At 45.0% G+C, this 18,529-nt stretch overlaps 8 protein-coding genes across 8 annotated transcripts; 5 read left to right on the forward strand and 3 right to left on the reverse strand.

The window, feature by feature from the left end:
• Positions 1-478: 478 nt before the first annotated feature.
• ARG81 (Arg81p) lies at positions 479-3,064 on the forward strand (the record flags this gene model as incomplete). Its single annotated transcript, XM_022610011.1, has 1 exon — positions 479-3,064. The coding sequence occupies one exon, from the start codon at positions 479-481 to the stop codon at positions 3,062-3,064; it is 2,586 nt and encodes an 861-aa protein (XP_022466349.1).
• Positions 3,065-3,363: 299 nt separating this feature from the next.
• Positions 3,364-4,863, forward strand: RIT1 (tRNA A64-2'-O-ribosylphosphate transferase; the record flags this gene model as incomplete). Its single annotated transcript, XM_022610012.1, has 1 exon — positions 3,364-4,863. The coding sequence occupies one exon, from the start codon at positions 3,364-3,366 to the stop codon at positions 4,861-4,863; it is 1,500 nt and encodes a 499-aa protein (XP_022466350.1).
• A 143-nt stretch (positions 4,864-5,006) lies between these two features.
• Positions 5,007-6,431, forward strand: AEP2 (Aep2p; the record flags this gene model as incomplete). Its single annotated transcript, XM_022610013.1, has 1 exon — positions 5,007-6,431. One exon carries the CDS (start codon positions 5,007-5,009, stop codon positions 6,429-6,431), a length of 1,425 nt encoding a protein of 474 aa, XP_022466351.1.
• Positions 6,432-6,499: 68 nt separating this feature from the next.
• Positions 6,500-7,360, reverse strand: GPI12 (N-acetylglucosaminylphosphatidylinositol deacetylase; the record flags this gene model as incomplete). Its single annotated transcript, XM_022610014.1, has 1 exon — positions 6,500-7,360. The coding sequence occupies one exon, from the start codon at positions 7,358-7,360 to the stop codon at positions 6,500-6,502; it is 861 nt and encodes a 286-aa protein (XP_022466352.1).
• A 308-nt stretch (positions 7,361-7,668) lies between these two features.
• CAT8 (DNA-binding transcription factor CAT8) lies at positions 7,669-11,382 on the forward strand (the record flags this gene model as incomplete). Its single annotated transcript, XM_022610015.1, has 1 exon — positions 7,669-11,382. The coding sequence occupies one exon, from the start codon at positions 7,669-7,671 to the stop codon at positions 11,380-11,382; it is 3,714 nt and encodes a 1,237-aa protein (XP_022466353.1).
• Positions 11,383-12,296: 914 nt separating this feature from the next.
• ATR2 (Atr2p) lies at positions 12,297-13,949 on the forward strand (the record flags this gene model as incomplete). Its single annotated transcript, XM_022610016.1, has 1 exon — positions 12,297-13,949. The coding sequence occupies one exon, from the start codon at positions 12,297-12,299 to the stop codon at positions 13,947-13,949; it is 1,653 nt and encodes a 550-aa protein (XP_022466354.1).
• Positions 13,950-14,096: 147 nt separating this feature from the next.
• PRM15 (phosphoribomutase PRM15) lies at positions 14,097-15,974 on the reverse strand (the record flags this gene model as incomplete). Its single annotated transcript, XM_022610017.1, has 1 exon — positions 14,097-15,974. The coding sequence occupies one exon, from the start codon at positions 15,972-15,974 to the stop codon at positions 14,097-14,099; it is 1,878 nt and encodes a 625-aa protein (XP_022466355.1).
• A 203-nt stretch (positions 15,975-16,177) lies between these two features.
• On the reverse strand, positions 16,178-18,406 carry FCP1 (protein serine/threonine phosphatase; the record flags this gene model as incomplete). Its single annotated transcript, XM_022610018.1, has 1 exon — positions 16,178-18,406. The coding sequence occupies one exon, from the start codon at positions 18,404-18,406 to the stop codon at positions 16,178-16,180; it is 2,229 nt and encodes a 742-aa protein (XP_022466356.1).
• Positions 18,407-18,529: the final 123 nt, after the last annotated feature.

Below are 18,529 nucleotides of genomic sequence, written 5' to 3' on the forward strand. Positions count from 1 at the left end.
AGCGCAATCTCATCTCATCGCAAGAAGTTCCACCTTGGGCCATCGAGGACCGCCGAGTCTTACCCGCCCGCTCGCTTGGTGCTCCCGTTAAAGATCTCGAACAGCCCACCGTGCAGCACTCTCTTGTTCAGCAAAGGGCCGCTGCGGCTCTCTTACAGTTGCCGTTAACGGTGATCTCGCGAGTCCACGTAATCCGACGCTGGGCAGGCAATTCCGCGAGAACAAAGAATTTTCCGGGTTTTTCCGGCTCGCCTCGACGTTCTCGCTGTTTCGAGGCGAGCCGGAAAAACTGCGCACATTTCAAACAGAGGTGGAAACCTGGGGTTTTGGGCAGAGGTTAAAATTTTCCACTAAGGTTAAGAGCTAGCGAAGCACAGGTTCAGGGCCAAGTGGAGCGGTTGAAATTAAGCGGATTGGGTAACTAGCTTGCCCGAAAAATTGTTGGGATAGGGTCAGCTTTGGAGATTGGTGATTGGAGATGACGAGCAAGCAGCGGAGGCCCAGGGTTAAGGCTAGGCCGAGACGGGCGAAGACTTTCACCGGGTGCTGGACTTGCCGGTCGAGGAAAGTGAAGTGCGACCTGCGGCGGCCCGGGTGTCTCCGGTGCGAGAAGTCGAGCTTGGAGTGTGGTGGGTACGATATCAAGCTGCGGTGGTCCGAGCTTGTGCGGTTTGACTCGTACGGTGTTCAGATGGCACCCGCAGCAAACGAATTGAGCAGTTTGAAAAGCCAGAACGAGCCGCTCTTCCAGCGACGGAACATCGATTTTGTCAAGTACGACGAGGAGTACGTGTACCACGAGGATATGGACGACGAACTGTCAGCTTTGCATTGCCCTCCTCCGGAAAAAATTGCCGATAACAAGACTTGGATCATAAAGAAGTTTGGTGTGTTTCGAGGCAGGGAACCTGAAGATAAACAGAACCCTCCACGGAAAAGAAGACGGAAAACTGCACCTGCAAAGAATACCAGTGCCAAAAATTCCGTGTCCAATACACCGTTGCAATCAGTAACTCCAATACCGCCGCCTCTTGCACCCCCGCTAGAACAGACACAACAGGAGACACTGTCGCCGCAACAGCAACTCGTGGACGACGCTTCGTCGAGCCAAAAAGGCGCTAACAGCATCCCGGGATACAATTTTATATCAAGCGAGTTGAGGGAGGATTTCTTACTGTCTGCGTTTGCATTCCAAGGTGCACCCATCGACAATCTACAGATCGATGAGCTAAACTCGACTATAAATCAAGCCAATGCGGGGAACTCGCCTGAACTTTCGTCCCAAACACTGGAGTCTACTGGGGAGCAGGCAATTAACCACTTGATAAGATCGTTGTTTCACCACACGGGGGAGGTAGGGCCAGCTGCTTCGTCCACTGAACCAGCAGATATCAGTTCAGTACACGTCCCGATAATACGACACATCTCATCGCGTGACACGGACAGCTACCTGCCCCTGGGTAACAGCATCACCATTAATTCACCAACACTTGACTCTCATATGCCCAGAACTGCGATGGAAATTCTACCCTCTCAAATATCTGACAAGTCGTTGCTCGAAAAATTCAAAAGTGTTGACGAAAGGTTTGTGATACCAACCACAGGATTGTTTGTTCATGGTATTGCTAGGTTTCTGTTGAGTTACTATTACAACACTGTTGCAGACTTGATGACAGTTGTCCCCATAAAGAAAAATCCATGGAAGACTCTGTATTTCCCCCGGGCGTTAAGCGCCCTGGGTGATCTGGCTGGGTTGGGTGACACTTCTAACTCACGCAACTCATTACTTAACGCGTTGCTGGCGGTGTCGTGTTTTAACCTACAAAGTAAATTCGAAAAGAACTCCAAAGAACAGAAGTACTTTTTGAACCTGGGGATCGAATTCCGATCACAAGCATCAAGCTTTCTTAGGTTATGTTTGAAGAACTCAGTCGACGAGGAAAGGTATAAAGATGTTTTGACTGCAATTTTATCAATGAACTCGATCGATGTTGTTTGGGGGACAATGACGGACTGCCAGGATCACCTGACAGTATGCGAAGACTTTATAGAGAAACGCATGAAAAATAGGCCGCATTTGTCCGAAAAGGCAAGGACACTGCATCGCATATTCTCGTTCCTAAAATTAATCCAGGATAGCACTGCATTAGACAAAGTTAGAAAAAAGGAAATTGTTTTCTTGGAGGGAGCATTCAGCACTCCAGGAGAGTCTGGTACAGCAAGTGTATCATCAAATCCACCCTCAACCCTTGATAGGTCCAGTGAGGACGGGCTGTTTAGAGAGTCTGTTAATCAAAGGGATGGGAAAATACAAATAAAATTTGTGAAGGAAGCGGAAACGCCGTCATTGGCATCAGCTGCATCCATATCTCCACCAATGTTTCCCAACATCGCATCTGAGAGCTACTATGTTAAAAATGACGAAAAGTTGAGAGCTGCAGATACAATCGGTACAGATGCTATTTATGGGTTACCGTACTCTTTGATTTTATTATTTTCGGACTGTGTTCTTATCGCTAGGCATAACGAGTATTATAACATGAAGTATGTCTCCGTCCCTAGAGAATTCACCAACTTGTCGCTGAAGTTTGAGAAACGATTAATGAAGTGGAAACCAGAGTGGAGTTTTTTCCAAGACAAAGATAATCTGGTTTTTATCAGTGATAAGATTGAAGCAATATACCATCACACCATGAGTTTTTATTTCGGTTTGATCATCTATTACTTTACAATGGTGAGAAGTCTGAATAATGCATTTTTGCAAACGTACGTTGTAAAAGTACTTCGACATTTGCAGAAACTAAGCACATTGATTAAAGAAAAAAAGGTCCAACTTGTCCCTTTAATTTGGCAAGGATTCATTGCCGGTTGTTCCTGCACAGATGTATCGATGCAGGCTGAATTTAGAATATGGGCGGCGTCTTTGGCCGAAAGCGGCATGGGGTCCTATTGGGGAGCAAGACAAATTATGTACGAGGTTTGGAGACGCCGTGCAAATGAAGATCCTGGGGATAATTGGTACTCTGTTTACAAGGATTGGGAGATGAATTTAATGTTATCTTAGTCGTAAATAAGTAGATGACGTTAGAGACTTTGAAAAACTGTAAAATTAATGTTTTTTAACTTTGTAAAGGTATAAAAGATAAAAGATAAAGATATGGTCAGCTTCAAAATCTATAAAAAGAAGAACCATCATTAAATATACACTTATGTAAATGAAAGTGATAACTTTAACTCAACGGATATTGTAATATAGCTTTATTATCCGCACCAGAATTCTCTTATACCACCTTCCATTTTAGTATTGGTATTTTTTTGTATAATCTCAGATTCTTAAGAAAATTTTCTCGATGACGTACTGAAATGCATCAATTACTACCAAAGGGTACAGGGGCAATGGACAGGAATCTTCTAACCAGTCTACCTCAGATCAGTAAAGAACTTAAGAGAGATGACAGATCTTTGAGAAACAGGGTGCAGAGTATTCTGTTGGACAACGAATTTCTAGAAACTCGAGTTCACACTGCGTTTCCAGATTTTCCTCTGATACCCAACGAAAGATGTGGATTATGGTACTGTAACCCATCTCATTTCGCGCAAACAAGTTACTTCAAGAGCACGGATGGACATGCTAATCAGTGGGATTTCAGTACTCGAAGGTTGAATTTTCATCTGCTGCCGACGTTGCAAGAGGCTGGTGGTGTTGTCATTGTTGATTCAACCAGAAGGGGTAAGAAAATTCCTGATGCATTGAGCAAAACTGTACCACTGTGGTGCGCTGTATTGAACTCATTGATGTTAGAAAGCGTTGGCAAGAAGTTCAATGTTAATGATGTGCTTTTTGTCCCTCCTGAAACAGTTCCGGAATCCGAACGAGATCAAATGGCTAAGAAACTGCCGGATCTAGTAGAGAAACTCAAAATCTTGAATGTATTTGATGGTACAAAGACTAGTAGAATGTTAGATGGAAAGTTATTGAGACCTTTTTGGGTTTTTCCAGGTTCATCATTGCTACAATCATGCACCGACATATTTACTGGTGAACAAATACAGAATAAATGGGAAGTGTCTCGGGACGAAAATATCGTCCCTATAATTCTGTGTACAGTAAGCTACCAAGCTCAGGATGGTATAGATAAAAGAAACGGTTTTACCTATGTCCAGGGTGCAGCTGATGACCATGAATTGTGGTCACACGGGCTGGAGGCAAATATTTTCTGGTCTAACATCGACAAATTCAAGAACTTAAGTGGCGGTGACAGTGAGCTATACGAAATAGTAGATAAGATGGTGACGCAACAGAACAATAATATGCAACGTTCAGCACAGGCTGGATCTTTGGATAAAATAATGACAGGTATTGATAAAGTAACTTCTCTTCTATCTCTTGGCGAAATTCACGATAATGTCACTCTTAGTTCAGAAGCAATTGCAGACTTGGAAAAATGCTACTCCACAGTTATTGTATTGAGTGAGACGGTGCATCTCGACAAAGACGCTTCCCAAGACAATGAAATGGTGAAAATATTTCGTCTTACAAGTGGGTCCAAAAAGTCATCGAAAAACCTGCGCGCTATGCTACCCGATATCAGCAAGACTATAAATAATGCCATCATTTTGCAACCTATTAAACCATTGTTGATATGCTGTAACACAGGGAAAGATATGTCAATCGGTGTTCTGCTGGCCGTTCTTTGCCAAAATTACGACGAAGTCTGGGATCTTTTGCCCGAAGATGTAAAACCATCTGTTTCAAAAATTGTAATTAGAAGACATCTTACAAAGTTAATAGCCCACTTAAATGGGCGAAATGTAAACCCTTCAAGAGCAACTTTGAACAGCATAAATAGTTTTCTCATGTAACGCTAGTCCATAAACTCCGCATCCAATCATTTGACATAGTGTGAAAAAAATAGTAGAAAAAAAGAGAACAACTTGAAATCATATATCACATCGGCTATTACGCAGTTGTGGCAGGGGATACAAAGGAGCTGGCACGTCCATGTATGCTTTCAATGCTTTCTCGATCTCCTGTATGGCTGAAGATACCCACAGTGACATGCAATAGGGTGGGCTATTCCACACTGAGGGAGACCTTGCAAACGAAAAATAGGTTAATCAATGACACTGTGAATCCCCAGGAAAACAGTCAGGGCCCAAATATTCATAAATGTGTTACGAACAAGTATCCTGCCTCCAATAATTTGAGTGAATTACTTGATTTGCTGGCGGGTCATAATGTATTTAATATTCTATCGCCAACAGCGATGCAGTTTTCAGTTTTGTTGAATAGAGTATTAGCTTCCCAAAATTATAGACACTTGGATTCGAAGGAGAATGTGGAGAAATTTTTTGCTATCTTCATGAGGTACAAAGGAGCAATAGCATTACAGTCGAACAAATTAACTCAAATACAACTTCATGATTTCAATTTAATGTGCGATTATTTTATCGCATGTAATCAATTAAAGAAAGCACAATTGATAATGGACTTCTTATTACAGCAAGATGTTAAATTTGACGTTTTTATGATCAAAAACTATACAAAACTGAGATGTGGATCATCCTTTGGGAAGCAGACTCTGAATAATAAAGCATACAAAGTGTTTGATCAGAACACGGTGTTTCAACTTATTGGAAAGGTCGAAGCAGATCGAAAATTTGCATTTTGGAACAACGAGATAGTTTCATCTCTTGGTTACACCAACAATATTACTCTGATGGAAATTTATATTTGGGATTTATGGCGTATCTCGATCCATGACCATTCAACAGAAAACATCAAAATTGATCACTTACAACAGGGAGACGCCATGTACCCAAGTTCGAAGGTTCTGGCTACCATTGTCTCCTCATATGCCAGACATGATCAAACCATGAAAAGGGCAGTTGATATCGTTGAACGTTTTGCAAAGAGCTACCCAAAACTGTTATTAAATGTTCACTTTTGGAGTACTTTATTGAATTGTGCAATAAAATGTGGTGGATCTAAGGACCCGTCTCAATTTCTTGCATGTTGGAATCTAATGAAAAAATGGCATACGCAGAGAAGTAAACTTATGCCATTTCAAAGTGCGTTGTTGGTAACGATATTAAGGTACATGCGACAGACAAGTAATCTTCATGGAACAGTGGATATTTTGCAATATTGGCTAGGTCCACTGTATTTGAAAAGGGGTAATATTCCTGAGTTCGAACGGGATGTCTTGATAAAATATCAAAAGCAGATACTTCGGAAACTGGTCGATAAAAGAAAGTATAATTGGTGTACTGCATTCATAGATCAATGGTCAATTGATGCTTCAAACAAAGAGGATTTAGAGGCGTTTTATGAAAGCCGAGTAGATGTTCGTGAGAGTAAAACTCGTAGGGAAAAGGCGTACGATGATATGGACGATGATGAAGATATGATCATAGGTAGACTATGGTGAAATAATGTTTTATATAATGTGTCCCCCTTGCGCTGATGTGGGACGATTTGAAGAACCAGTTATATATTCTAACTTGAAATGACATCGAGGTCATTAACAAACACGAGCCTTGAAAAAAACCACCACCCGTATCTGAACCATACCACTTGAGTCTTATGCGCATTCAACATGGCGGCGAGTGACAAAACGTACTGTGGGTATGTGCTGAAGATGGTTATCTTTCTCGCAACGTTGCTCCCCCTTTTTGGCAAAACATTCCCAAGCCTACTGGGGACCCACGAGGAGTATAATAGTTTTATCAGCTCCCAAATGTAAGAACTGTACTTCTTTACGATGTTCTTGGAGTAACTTTGCAGGGACAAAACGGTCAACTTCTGTTTTGATTTAAATTCGTTATAGTAACCTAGGGCGGCTCTATAACATGCAATGTGGTTTAAGTGTCCTGAGACGCCCTTACCATCAAATGTTAGCAGGACGTTGTGCCCCAATTTCGGTACAATATTTCTCAATTTGGCAATCATCTCCTTAACGTCCCATTTCTCCTTCATTCCGTCTTTGAAGTCTAGGACGACGATGGATGTGTTCCTCGTGGGCAAAAGCATAGCGATAGAATCAGAGAGTTCCTGTTCCCTGACATTCCCTAGCCCATCGGCCCCTCCGTTAGAGAAACATATAATGTTGAAAACCGTGGAAGGATCTCTAATCTGCTCGTTTAAATTGATCAAAGAGGGGGCAAAGAACATCACTTCATCGTCAGGGTGGGCAATAACAAGATTCACTGAATTGATATCGTGCTCCCCGAGTGTTTCCAAATTCGTATAGTTGAACGACCCAATCTTAGAGGTCGAAGCGTAGATGTACAGAATGCCGAGCAAAAGGGACAGTTTTGTTACTTTGTAGATAAACCTGGAAAAGTTAAACCGGAACATACTTGCCCGATTGGAGAGGGAATAGATGTGGGAACAGAAGTGTCGACAGCGACTTATTCAATATCAACCTATTCAATATGAAAGATCGCCCCCGGGCACCTGGGAAGATCCCCCGGTCTTCTTATAGCTGGTAAACCTCGTTCCAAATTTGTACCATCTCTATTTTTCCGAGAGCACGTGTTCTAGATAAAAAAATAGGTTTGGTAGCGCCGCAATTATTACTATTAACCACGTGATTCAAAACATAAAATGATAGCGCCGTATAGATCCAAGCACCCACGTGACATTTCTCTGCTTTCATTGGTCGAATGCGCTTTCTGTGTCTTTTGTTCACCGGTGTATTTGGGTTACCCGTTTTCTCTGTTCAGAGGCGCACAAAATTAATGTATGCGGGGGAATCGGAGAGTTGGCATTTTTTGGCGATATTATATGTGGGTTGGAACCGGAGTTTTTCCCCTGGTCCGCTAGATGGAACTTCGAGGAGTGGTTGGTGTGAGGGCTGTTTGACACTGACCCACAGTTGTATAAGACTTTACTTCACGTATTTAGTGGTGGCTGGGGACAATAAGATAGTTATGTCGAAGAAAAGTGGTGCTGCGGTTAATACGCCCGCTGCAAGCATCACAACGAGCGATGCGGCCGGTGGGACTGAAAATACGGTTCGAGAAGAAGTTACCGGATTGTTGCCAAATGAAGGAAAAAAGAGTCTCAAAGAGTTGAAGGATACTCTGTCGCCGATCTCCAGGCCGTCTTCATCCACGACCGCTAACGGAGATGGGGCAGAACCGTTGTTGTCGTCACGGCCAGATGCGGCTGGTAGGGCATCTCAAGCGTGTGATAGGTGTAGGTTGAAAAAAATAAAATGTGACTTGAAAAGACCGCAGTGTTCCTCTTGTGCATCCGTTGGGTTCGAATGTAAGCTGTCCGATAAACTTACAAGGAATTCTTTCCCAAGAGGGTACACGGAAAGTTTGGAGGAGAGAATAAGAGAGTTGGAATCGGAGAATAGAAGGCTGTTGGCAATGAATGACCTGAAGGAGCAACAACTGTTCAAAATCCCAGAAGATATACAATCCGTGGTGGATGTTGACGCGGAACTGAATTCCTCGAACCAGACGAAAAACATGTACGCAACACATGTCTGCGATGGGATATGTTGTCAAGATACGAAATTGCATTCAAGACCAGTCGCGACAAATTTTAACTTGAATGACCCGACCTCGGTCTCCTTTGAACAAAATGAGGCGCCCGGTCTAATGGCGGCAAGGGCCATCGATCAAATATCAAACCATGAACAATCGACTCAACTCGCAATACTGGTCTCGTTGTCAATACCGCGTTCCACAGAGGAGATTCTATTTATACCGCAGTTACTAGCGAAGATAAGACAAGTGTTTGGGTTCACCTCCAAGCAGTGTCTGTACACTGTATCGTTATTGAGTTCCTTAAAGGATGACCTACCGCCTCCAAACCTTTTGAAAAACTCCAAAATGATTTTGCAAAATAGTTCCAACTTCGATATCCTAACTAGTGTCAACCTTTGGCATCTCGAAAATCTATCAAATTTTTTCCAAAACGTATTGAAACTTAACATATTACCAGACGACGATGACCATCTAAAGAAAAACGATGACCATTTGGCCCTATCCGAAATAGACGAATTGGTGGCTCTCTATTTCAAGTACTGGTCAGATTCGATTCCAATTTTCAACGAAAAGGAATTCAATTCTAACTATAGAGTCTTCAAGGCTGATTTGATGAAACTGAGTAAAAATGGCCCATCAAGCTTGGAAAATATTCTCAACATAAAGATATTTGGGTGTCTACTAACGGTGATCTGTCAAATGGGGATTCTCATCAAGTACAAAAACTTTAAGAATAAATCACCGAAATTTGAGAAATTACTGTCTTATTATCATCACCTCATGTACGTGCTACCCAAAAACTCATATTTTGGTGTCATTACCACATCGATAAAGACAGTTCAGATTTTGAGTTTGATCTTGTTCTACCATTTGAACACGGGTGACATCATCCAGATATACGACCTCCGCGGCATGATCATCTCAATGGCACAGCAATTACGTTTACACAGATGTCCAAGTGCCGTACTGACGGGCTCTGGTAGCAAAATGGATAGATTAGAGCAAGGGAATAGAAGAACGTTGTTTTGGTGCATTTACTACTTGGACGTTTTTTGCTCGTTACAATTGGGTGTCCCCAGACTGATAAAGGACCACGAAATTGAATGTGCTTTACCACTTTCGAGTGAGATTCACAACACGGATAAAATGGACGGCGTTCAATTGGAGGGCACTATGTCTGAATTTTCACTTAGTGTAGTTCGGTGTGCAAAAGTTTTGGGTAATATTTTGGACTCCATCTTCAAAAGAAACATGTCGGAATCAATAACGGAACAAGTATACACAATCCATGAAAATGCTTTGGACAGTTGGCGCACAAAGCTACCCAAAAAATACCAGTTCAAATTGAATGCCAATGGGATGGTGGACCTGGAACATTTGAATCATGAAAACTTGATACTAGTCCTACTTTTTTTTTTAGTCAAAAGCATGATCTATATGCCGTTGTCGAGCGCGATCACTGAGCTAGCAAATAATCCAAAAGTGAAGAACGACTACTACATGAACCACAAGGTATCGCACACCTCATTACAGCAATCGATAAATGCGCTACTGAGTGTTTTCAAAAATATCAACAACCAGTACTTGCCCTTACCATTGAACTCTTCCCGGACCATGACCAGGTTTGCTTTGGTAAGTGCCAAGGGATCTTTAGAATATAAGAAAGGTGGACTCTTGTTCGAGGACAATAAAGTCCTTCTTTTGAGTGTCATTCAAGAAATTGAAAAGGACAGGAAGTTGGAACTACCGGGGATCATTCCATGGCATAGTCTGAAACTACTGGACCTTGCAGTGAATCTATTCTTGCTAGGTCCCACCATCAACTCCGACAAATTGGAGAAGTTTCTGCAGAAGAAAATCAACTACTATAATAAAATCATGGGGAAACCTTTGATCACTTCGTTACCAAGCTCCAAAACGAAAAGAAAACAAAGCAAAGAGGATCTTTTTACCGCAAACAAGAAACGGAAACAGCAAGTGAAAACTGAACTCTCGACACTGGAGGTAAAGCGTGAACCGCAACAGGTGCAATTGTTGAAACGCGAGGGACAAGGAAATACCACTGAATCGACCCAGTCTGCCTTTGTAGAGGCACTGCAGTTAGACCCTATCCTGAATGCCAACATTTACAACTTCAGCGGTACTGATCTTTCCAACTTCTTTATTTCAAATCAGAATGGAGATGTGCCGAGGGAGAGCAGGGAACCAGCAGTACAGCAGCCCATTCCTGATAGAACTAGTCTTCCTGCCACGAATACTTCCGTTGTCACCGGTTTTGACAGTTTACCAAAGCCTGAGAACAGCAAACCGGCAAAAGATGCAATTGGTCCCTCTTTGAAGAAGGGCTATCCAAGTTTCATTGGAACGAAAAGTCACAACAACAGTGTCTCTACCATGATGATGTTTTTGAACAACGACTACCCCTTTTCCTCTATGAATCTAAACGCGTTGTATGCCCCGGACGGCTACAAGGAGAGTTCGGCGCAACCTGGGAAGCAGTTCACGCTTAACACAGGGGAGCCCCATTCGACTTACGATTTTGGGATGATTGTGGATGCATCCCTGGGTCTTGCACCGTTGTTGAACGAAGCCCCAGAGATTCCTGGTCAACCCGAATTTTTCAACTCTGATGAGATGTCTCCATCACAGTTGACCGGGAAGTTAATGCCCATGGCGGTCAACAAACCAATGGACCAGAACTCCAATTTCACATACAACTACAAATCCAGTGTGGAAAATAACGAAGGTCTAACGTTAGAGGCAATACGAGGGGGCGAGACGAGCACGCAACGTGTAAGCAACGGCCACATACGCGTAAACAGACAGAGACAAAGTGATGCCGTAGATGACCTATTCAGTTGGCAAAACTCTACGTAGCATTTATTTAGACTTTAATCGAGACAAATTACTGCAAATGTCCAACAACGTCGTGTGACGTTCTCGTCCTTCCTCCGCCCGAACGCGTTGTCACGGCGACGGATCTTGTTGTTGCACCCTCCGAAGACACTGGAAAGGTGTAAACAACAACAACCAGAAAAAGAAAGGAAAAAGGCTCGAGCAAGCAAGCATGACCCCTCGTTGTCTGAACTACGCGTCAACACAACCCGTTGTGTCACTGTTGGTACGACACGGAGCGCGATCGGACCATGCAGCAACCGGTCTAAACGAAACACGTTGCTACAGCAACCCCAAAAGAGACCCTCGCAACGCCCGTTGCTATGGGACGCGTCGCATGTCCCTACAAGAAAAAAAGAAAAAAATTTCCAGACGCGAAAAGAAACCGCGCGCGAAACTGGGACTTTTGACTCGGAACATTTCTGTCGGCGGCAAAAATGTCCGTCTTCCGTCTAACCGTGCCCTTCTTTTCTTTTTCTTTTTTGTCCGTTTTGTCCATATTTTTACGCGTTTTGGAAAGGAAAAATGTCCTCTGCGCGTGTCCTTCAGGCAACTTTTTTCCTGCACCCTTGAGCCCCACTACGGACATTTCTGAGAATATTCTCGAGAAACGACTCGCTTGACGGGTTACTAAGGAACTTGGAGCTTTGACTAATGTTCAGGAACGATTGTGTGCCTCTGTTAGCTGTGGGATCTTGAAAAGGAATGAGGGCTCGGTGCCTGTGGTCTTTACCGAAAGCTGGATCGTTTGACGGAGCTGAAATTTATATTTAAGCATGATGGAAAAAGATTGATTGCCATAGCACTCGAATGGTTCCATTGTAAGTTCGTCTTTGTGGCTCTCTCCAACCACACAAGATATAGAAAACAGTTTGTTTCATTCACACAAGAAGGCTATGGAATTGAGTGACTCTGAGTCCGAATGCACTAAAACAATTACAAGGGACCACATTACAATTAATCAGGAGGCTGAATATACGAAAAATGACCAGACCAATGTGGAGGAGAAAAAAAATTGCTCTACTGAGTCTGAGGCTGAGTGGTGTTCAGAGTCGGAGTTCACAGATAATGACACACCTTGGCAAAACCCAACCTATTTTGCAAACCGTTGGCAAGAATACGCCTTTATCAGTACTTGTATGTTGGCCCAGTTGTTGAACCAGGCTGGCCAGGCACAGGCTACAGCACCTATGAATATCCTTGCGGATGCGTTCAATTCTAGTGCAAAAAAGCAGACGTGGCTGATGGCGTCCTTCCCATTGGTCTCTGGTTCGTTCATCTTGGTCAGTGGTAGAATCGGCGACATATACGGGTTGAAGAAAACTTTGATTGGTGGGTACTTGGTCGTTCTTATTTGGTCGCTGATTTGCGGGTTTGCAAACTATACACACAATGACGCGTTTTTCATCCTGTGTAGAGCTTTCCAAGGTTTGGGTATCGCTTTCATCTTGCCCAATGTAATGGGGTTGATCGGTAATATCTACAAAGCGAACACACTGAGGAAAAATTTTGTCATCAGTTTTGTAGGAATGTGCGCCCCGATAGGTGCCGCTCTGGGTGGGGTATGGTCTGGGCTTATTGCGCATGAGAACCCTAAACAATGGCCCTGGATTTTTTACGCGTATGCTATCGTCGTGGCTATCAATATGGTAATGGCCATCTATTCGATTCCAAGCACGGTCCCAACAAACATCCACGGCTTTGGGATGGACTGGACTGGGTCTGCTATTGGGGTCGTTGGTATGATTCTCTTCAATTTCGTTTGGAATCAAGGACCAATTGACGGTTGGAATAAGGGATACATTATCGCATTACTGATTGTTTCAGTGTTTCTCTTGATTGCGTTCTTCATCTACGAGATCAAGTTTGCGAAATCCCCGCTGCTACCCCCTGAAGTGATCAAAAATCGTCACATTGGTATGATCCTTCTTGCAGTTTTCATGGGATGGGGGTCCTTTGGGATTTGGACGTTTTACTACTACGCGTTCCAGCTTAACCTCAGACATTATTCTGCAGTATGGGCCGGTGGTACATTTTTCATGTTTGTTATCTGGGGTACGATAGCAGCATTCTTGGTTGCCCTGACAATTAAACGGGTGGGGCCCTCAGTACTGCTCTGTTTTTCCATGACTGGATTCACAGTAGGATGCATTATGCTGAGCGTGACTCCCGTGCATCAAAGCTACTGGAAAATGAACTTGGGGATGCAGATTATCTTAAGTTTTGGTATGGATCTTTCGTTCCCGGCATCATCTATCATTCTCAGTGACTTCTTGCCCTCCCAGTATCAGGGGATGGCTGGTTCCCTGGTTAATACAATGGTGAACTACTCTACCTCGCTTTGTTTAGGGGTTGGTTCAACAGCAGAAGCTCAAGTGAACAAAAACGGGACAGACAAACTGAAAGGTTACAGAGCAGCGCTTTACGTTGGGATTGGGTTAGGTGCCTGTGGAATGCTTGTAGCGTTCTGCTATCTATTTGAGGTTCTCTGGATAGGCAGAAAAAAGCGTTTGGAGAAGAGGAAAGAGAAGACTACTGCAACATGCTAGTGCAGTTCCTTGTGCATTCAGGAGGGAGTGAGAGTAATTTGTGAGATACTTATGAGCTTTATAGATGGTACAGACGCATGGTTTTTGTTCTGTGCCGTACGCTTATTTTTAATTTGACGTATTCGTATTTAGCTAATGAAAAGGATTTTAAAAATCGGTGACTAGGCCCGTGGTTTGAGGTCTAAACCAGACTTCTTGCAGAGTGTCCCACATTTGTTTGGCCAGTTGTTGGGCACCAGTTTCACTTCCTGAGCATGCTTCTATGTAGACTTTTAATTTGGGTTCAGTACCAGATCCCCTAATAGTAAATCTAACGTGATCCCTCTCTACGTTATCGTGAGTAGGTTTCGCACAAACTGTTATCATTTGTGAGTTGGGATCTACTGGCAGTGTGGGGATATGATCAGATGTGTCAGACTGGAACCCCAAGGTCAGATCTCTGAACGATACTACTTGGAACTCGGAGCCAATAGCTTCCGGGTATTGTGTGCCCGGTTTGCGATCGTTTCTAATGTAGTCGAATGTTTCTTTCATGATCTTTGGGTTATCCACAATGTAATACCCATTATACTCCTTGAAGACTCCGTACTTTTTATACCCATCTTCAAGAATGTCCAATGGAAATTTGTGTGCGTCGTACACCCAATGGTAGTACGATAGTAAAAACATCAGAGATGCACTGATCCCGTCCTTATCGTGTTCCATTTGGGTAAACATATATCCTATCGCTTCCTCGTAACCAAAAGGAGCAAAGAATCCTTTCTTTTCAAGATCTCTAGCACGGTTCCCAATCCATTTGAAGCCTGTCAAAGTGTCCTCATAGTGAAACCCTTCAACTTCCGCCATTTTTTTAATCATCTGTGATGACACGGTAGAGTTTAAAAGGACTAGTGGGTGTTCTTTTTGGAAGATATCGTCCATTGCTTTATACATCTCAAATTGCTGGTAAGCAAATAAAAATCCAATCTCATTCCCAGTTAGTTGTCTCCAATTCGCCGTCTTTGAGTCAAATACAGCCAAGGAAAACCTGTCCGCATCCGGATCATTCGCGATAACCAAGTTAATACCATTTTGCGAAGCCAGTTCAATAGCCTTGTCCAGGGCGCCCTTCTCCTCCGGGTTCGGGAAGCTAACTGTTGGAAAGCTTGGATCTGGGTGTTTCTGTTCCGGAACACAGAGATAATCCTCGTTTTCCTTAATACCCAGCACATCTTCAGAGATTCTACTAAATATTTCAGACCCTACGCCGTGCATGGGAGTGTACACAAACCAAGGACCGCTACCGGGGTTCCTCAAAACTTTCCTACCCCCAATTAGCTGCAACTCAGCCGTTTTTGTGTACAATTGTGTCATCTGATCCTTAACGTACACAATTCTGTCTTCCTTCTCCGCTGCCTGGATCACAGTTGGCCAATCCCAACTCGGTTCCCAAGGTTCCAAGTTCTGGTCAATTGAGCGAGCAATATTGAGGTCATGGGGTGGAATGATTTGGCAACCATTGGCAAAGTACACTTTGTACCCGTTATCCATCTTGGGATTATGGCTTGCCGTGATCATAACTCCGACCGATGCGTTCAAATGGTCCACTGTAAAGGGAACTAAAGGAGTGTGAACCAAAGTGTCTCCTGGATTCAAATACAGAACTTTGAAGCCGGCTCTTAGAAACACAGCTGCAGTGACGGTAGCAAACTCCTTCGAGTGGAATCTGTGATCGTGTCCAACTACAGCCACTTTATTCTTTGGAAACTGGCTGGCTATGTACCGAGCAAGGCCCTGTGTGGCCTGCAGTATTACCAATGAGTTCAGCCTGTTTGTACCGGCCTCCATCCGAGAGCGCAGCCCAGCAGTCCCAAACAATATCCGCTGGCTGAACCTGCTATTCAGCTCCGACCAGTCCTGTCTCTGGCAAAGATCCAAGACCTCGCGCCTTGTCTCCTCGTTCTTGTCCAGCCTCAACCATTCCAAGATCCGGTGTTGCAGCCCCTCAGGAGCATTTTGTAGTATGTGTAGTGTGCCCTTGTCCATCCTTCGCAGGCTCTTGTGCAATCCCTACACTCTAACAAGCATGTCCTCTGCAACGTATACCCCTCAACCGTTCAATTGAAGTGAATTGCGAAATTGAAAGAGATGCTATTGTTACATAAGATGAGTATGTTGAGTCTATACTGGTACGTAATGATGTCTCTTTTGCTCTCGTCTTTTGCACTGTGGGCGGGAAGAGCGAGGAGTTAATCATCGAGGACGTTCAAAAGCTCGTCCTCGAGTTCCGAGTCGCTCTCCGATGAGGGTTCTGCGTCCTGGATTCGAGGTTTCTTCTCTGCCGGTTGGTCAGGGTTCTCAAACAGCGATCTCTTGTCCGGAGTTCCACCCGTTTCGGGCTCGCCGTCGTCGAGCATTGTAGTGTTGTTCTCGTCGTTCTCGTCCTCGTCATCTTCGCTCTCTTCATCTTCCTTGGGGATCTCTTCGTCGTCCTCGTCGTTGAGCCAGGATATCCCGCCCGCAAAGAGGTCGATATCTGGTTCCGCGGGTTTGTTCGCGGGCAGAAGTGCTGTCCTTGAGGTTTGTCTCTCTGCCCTCTCTTTCTGACGGGTCAATTTTTCCTTGAACTCTCTGACCTGTGCCTCTGACACCGGGTCTTCCACGATCAGCAGGTACGGTTTGACGTCTACCCTTTCCCATTTGATCAGGCATTCAAAGATCCAGTCTGGGTGGACAATCTTGATGTCCGGGTTGAACGCTTTCGCCAACCGGGCCTTGTTCGTGCCCGGTGTCTTTGTGATCAGGTGAGTCGTCGTTTCGTCGAGGTCGTTTGTTGTCGTGGCGCCGAATTTGTTCGTCCATATGACTATATCGGCAGCTTGTACGTTTGTGTTCAAAGGGATGAGTCCTGAAAAGACGAAGTGGCAGTCCTGGAAGACTCGCGTCTTCAACTGTGTCATGATACTTTGGATGTTTGTGTCCTGTGGGTTCTCCTTCAAAGTGCTGTAGTACCGCTTGTGGAGATCTGCGAGTCTGTCCTTTAGGTAGAAGAGCTCGTCGTCGTTGTCCACGAGCAGTTTTTGGTTATGCAAGTGTTTCTGTAGCGTTGCCAACGGTCTGTTTTTCTGCTGGACCTCTACTGATGCTGAGAACTCGAGTTTCTTGGTCCATTCCTCCTTTGACTGGCCCGGTGTTTGTTGTTCATCCCCCGCGGCGTTCCCCTTGTTGAGCTTGTGTTCCTGTCGTTTAACCTCTTGGTCGATCTTCTCCTGCAGTTGCTTTTCCGTGTTCATAATATCTGTCAGGAGCAAGTCGTCCTTAACATCGTCCTGTTGTTGTTTGGATTCGTGCCCCCTCTCGTTGAGCTTAGACCTTCTCCCCATCTGTAGCATCGTTGGTTGCTGTTTGGGCAAGAAATTGGAGTTGATGTCCCCGACACCAACAAAGAAGTTGTAAGGAACAACTTTAATGAGGTTTGCGCACCAATTCCAAACGTCCCCCCTGTCATCGATGACGGTGACCATGGACTGGTCCGTGGGGAACAGTCTTTCGAGGGACTTGTGTGTAAGGGACCCGTTTTCGTCCCTGGAGAGGATTCGGTCACCGAAGAGAGACTTATCTGGGTCGATGATCTTTGCAATCTCGAGCGCGTAGGCGCGTGTGGCCATAGTGTAGATGTGCATTTCGAACAAGGGCGCAAGCCTCTTAAAGAACTGTTTGAGTCCGGGTCTCACTTTCACGTAGTACCAGCACTTCCTCGGCGCGGGTCTCTTCCCGCCAACGTACAAGAAGGGCAATATGGGTTCCTCCTCGAGGGCGAAAGATTGGACGTCCCGGAGGGCCTCGTAGTTCGGGTTTCTTGGGTCGCGTTTCCACTCGCCGATGGTCGGGTCAACACCACAGTGGACGACCGTCTGGTCGAGATCTACCACGAGCACGAGTTTCTGCGCAGCGCGCAGCCTCTGTTGCAATTGTAAGTCCAGCTGTTGTGCTTCGACCCTGCTGATCTGCAAGTTCGTGTCCCTGTGCGAGACGGTAAGGTTAGGTCCGACGCCTCCACTGGCCGCCGCTGCTGCTTGGATTTCGTACTCGTCCACTTCCCTCCCGCAGAGCGTACACAGCCCGTTGTACACTACGTCGTGGTTGCACGGTCTGCGCAGCAGACACAGCGGCGCGCCAGGACCGGGGATCTCGTCCCCGGCGTCGACGTCCCACGACACAACGGTGCCCTCGAAGGGGCTCTCGAAGAACTCGACAGACTCCCTCACGGACTTCTTCGCCGTGGTTCCTGTACCGTCAGAGTCCCCCTCGGCAGCTGCGTCGACGCCAGCCAACTCGACGACGTACCAGAACTTGTAAGCGAAGAGCCTGTCGCCTCTGCTGACGCGGTCTCCGACTTGCGGGATCAGCTCGTCCACCGTGACCGGGTACGGCAGCCCAGCGCCACTCACTACGGGTGTCGGCGCCACCAGATCCATTGCCCGTGCACCTTTTGATAAGCTGTTGTTTGTGGTGATGTGGACGTCAAGTTGAAGAACTCGTTTTACTTAAAGATTCAATACTTAGAGTGACGACGGCGACGGTGATGGCGGCAGCCCTGA

The sequence above is a fragment of the Huiozyma naganishii genome, chromosome 10 (genome assembly GCF_000348985.1).
Source record: "Huiozyma naganishii CBS 8797 chromosome 10, complete genome".
NCBI lineage: Eukaryota > Fungi > Ascomycota > Saccharomycetes > Saccharomycetales > Saccharomycetaceae > Huiozyma > Huiozyma naganishii.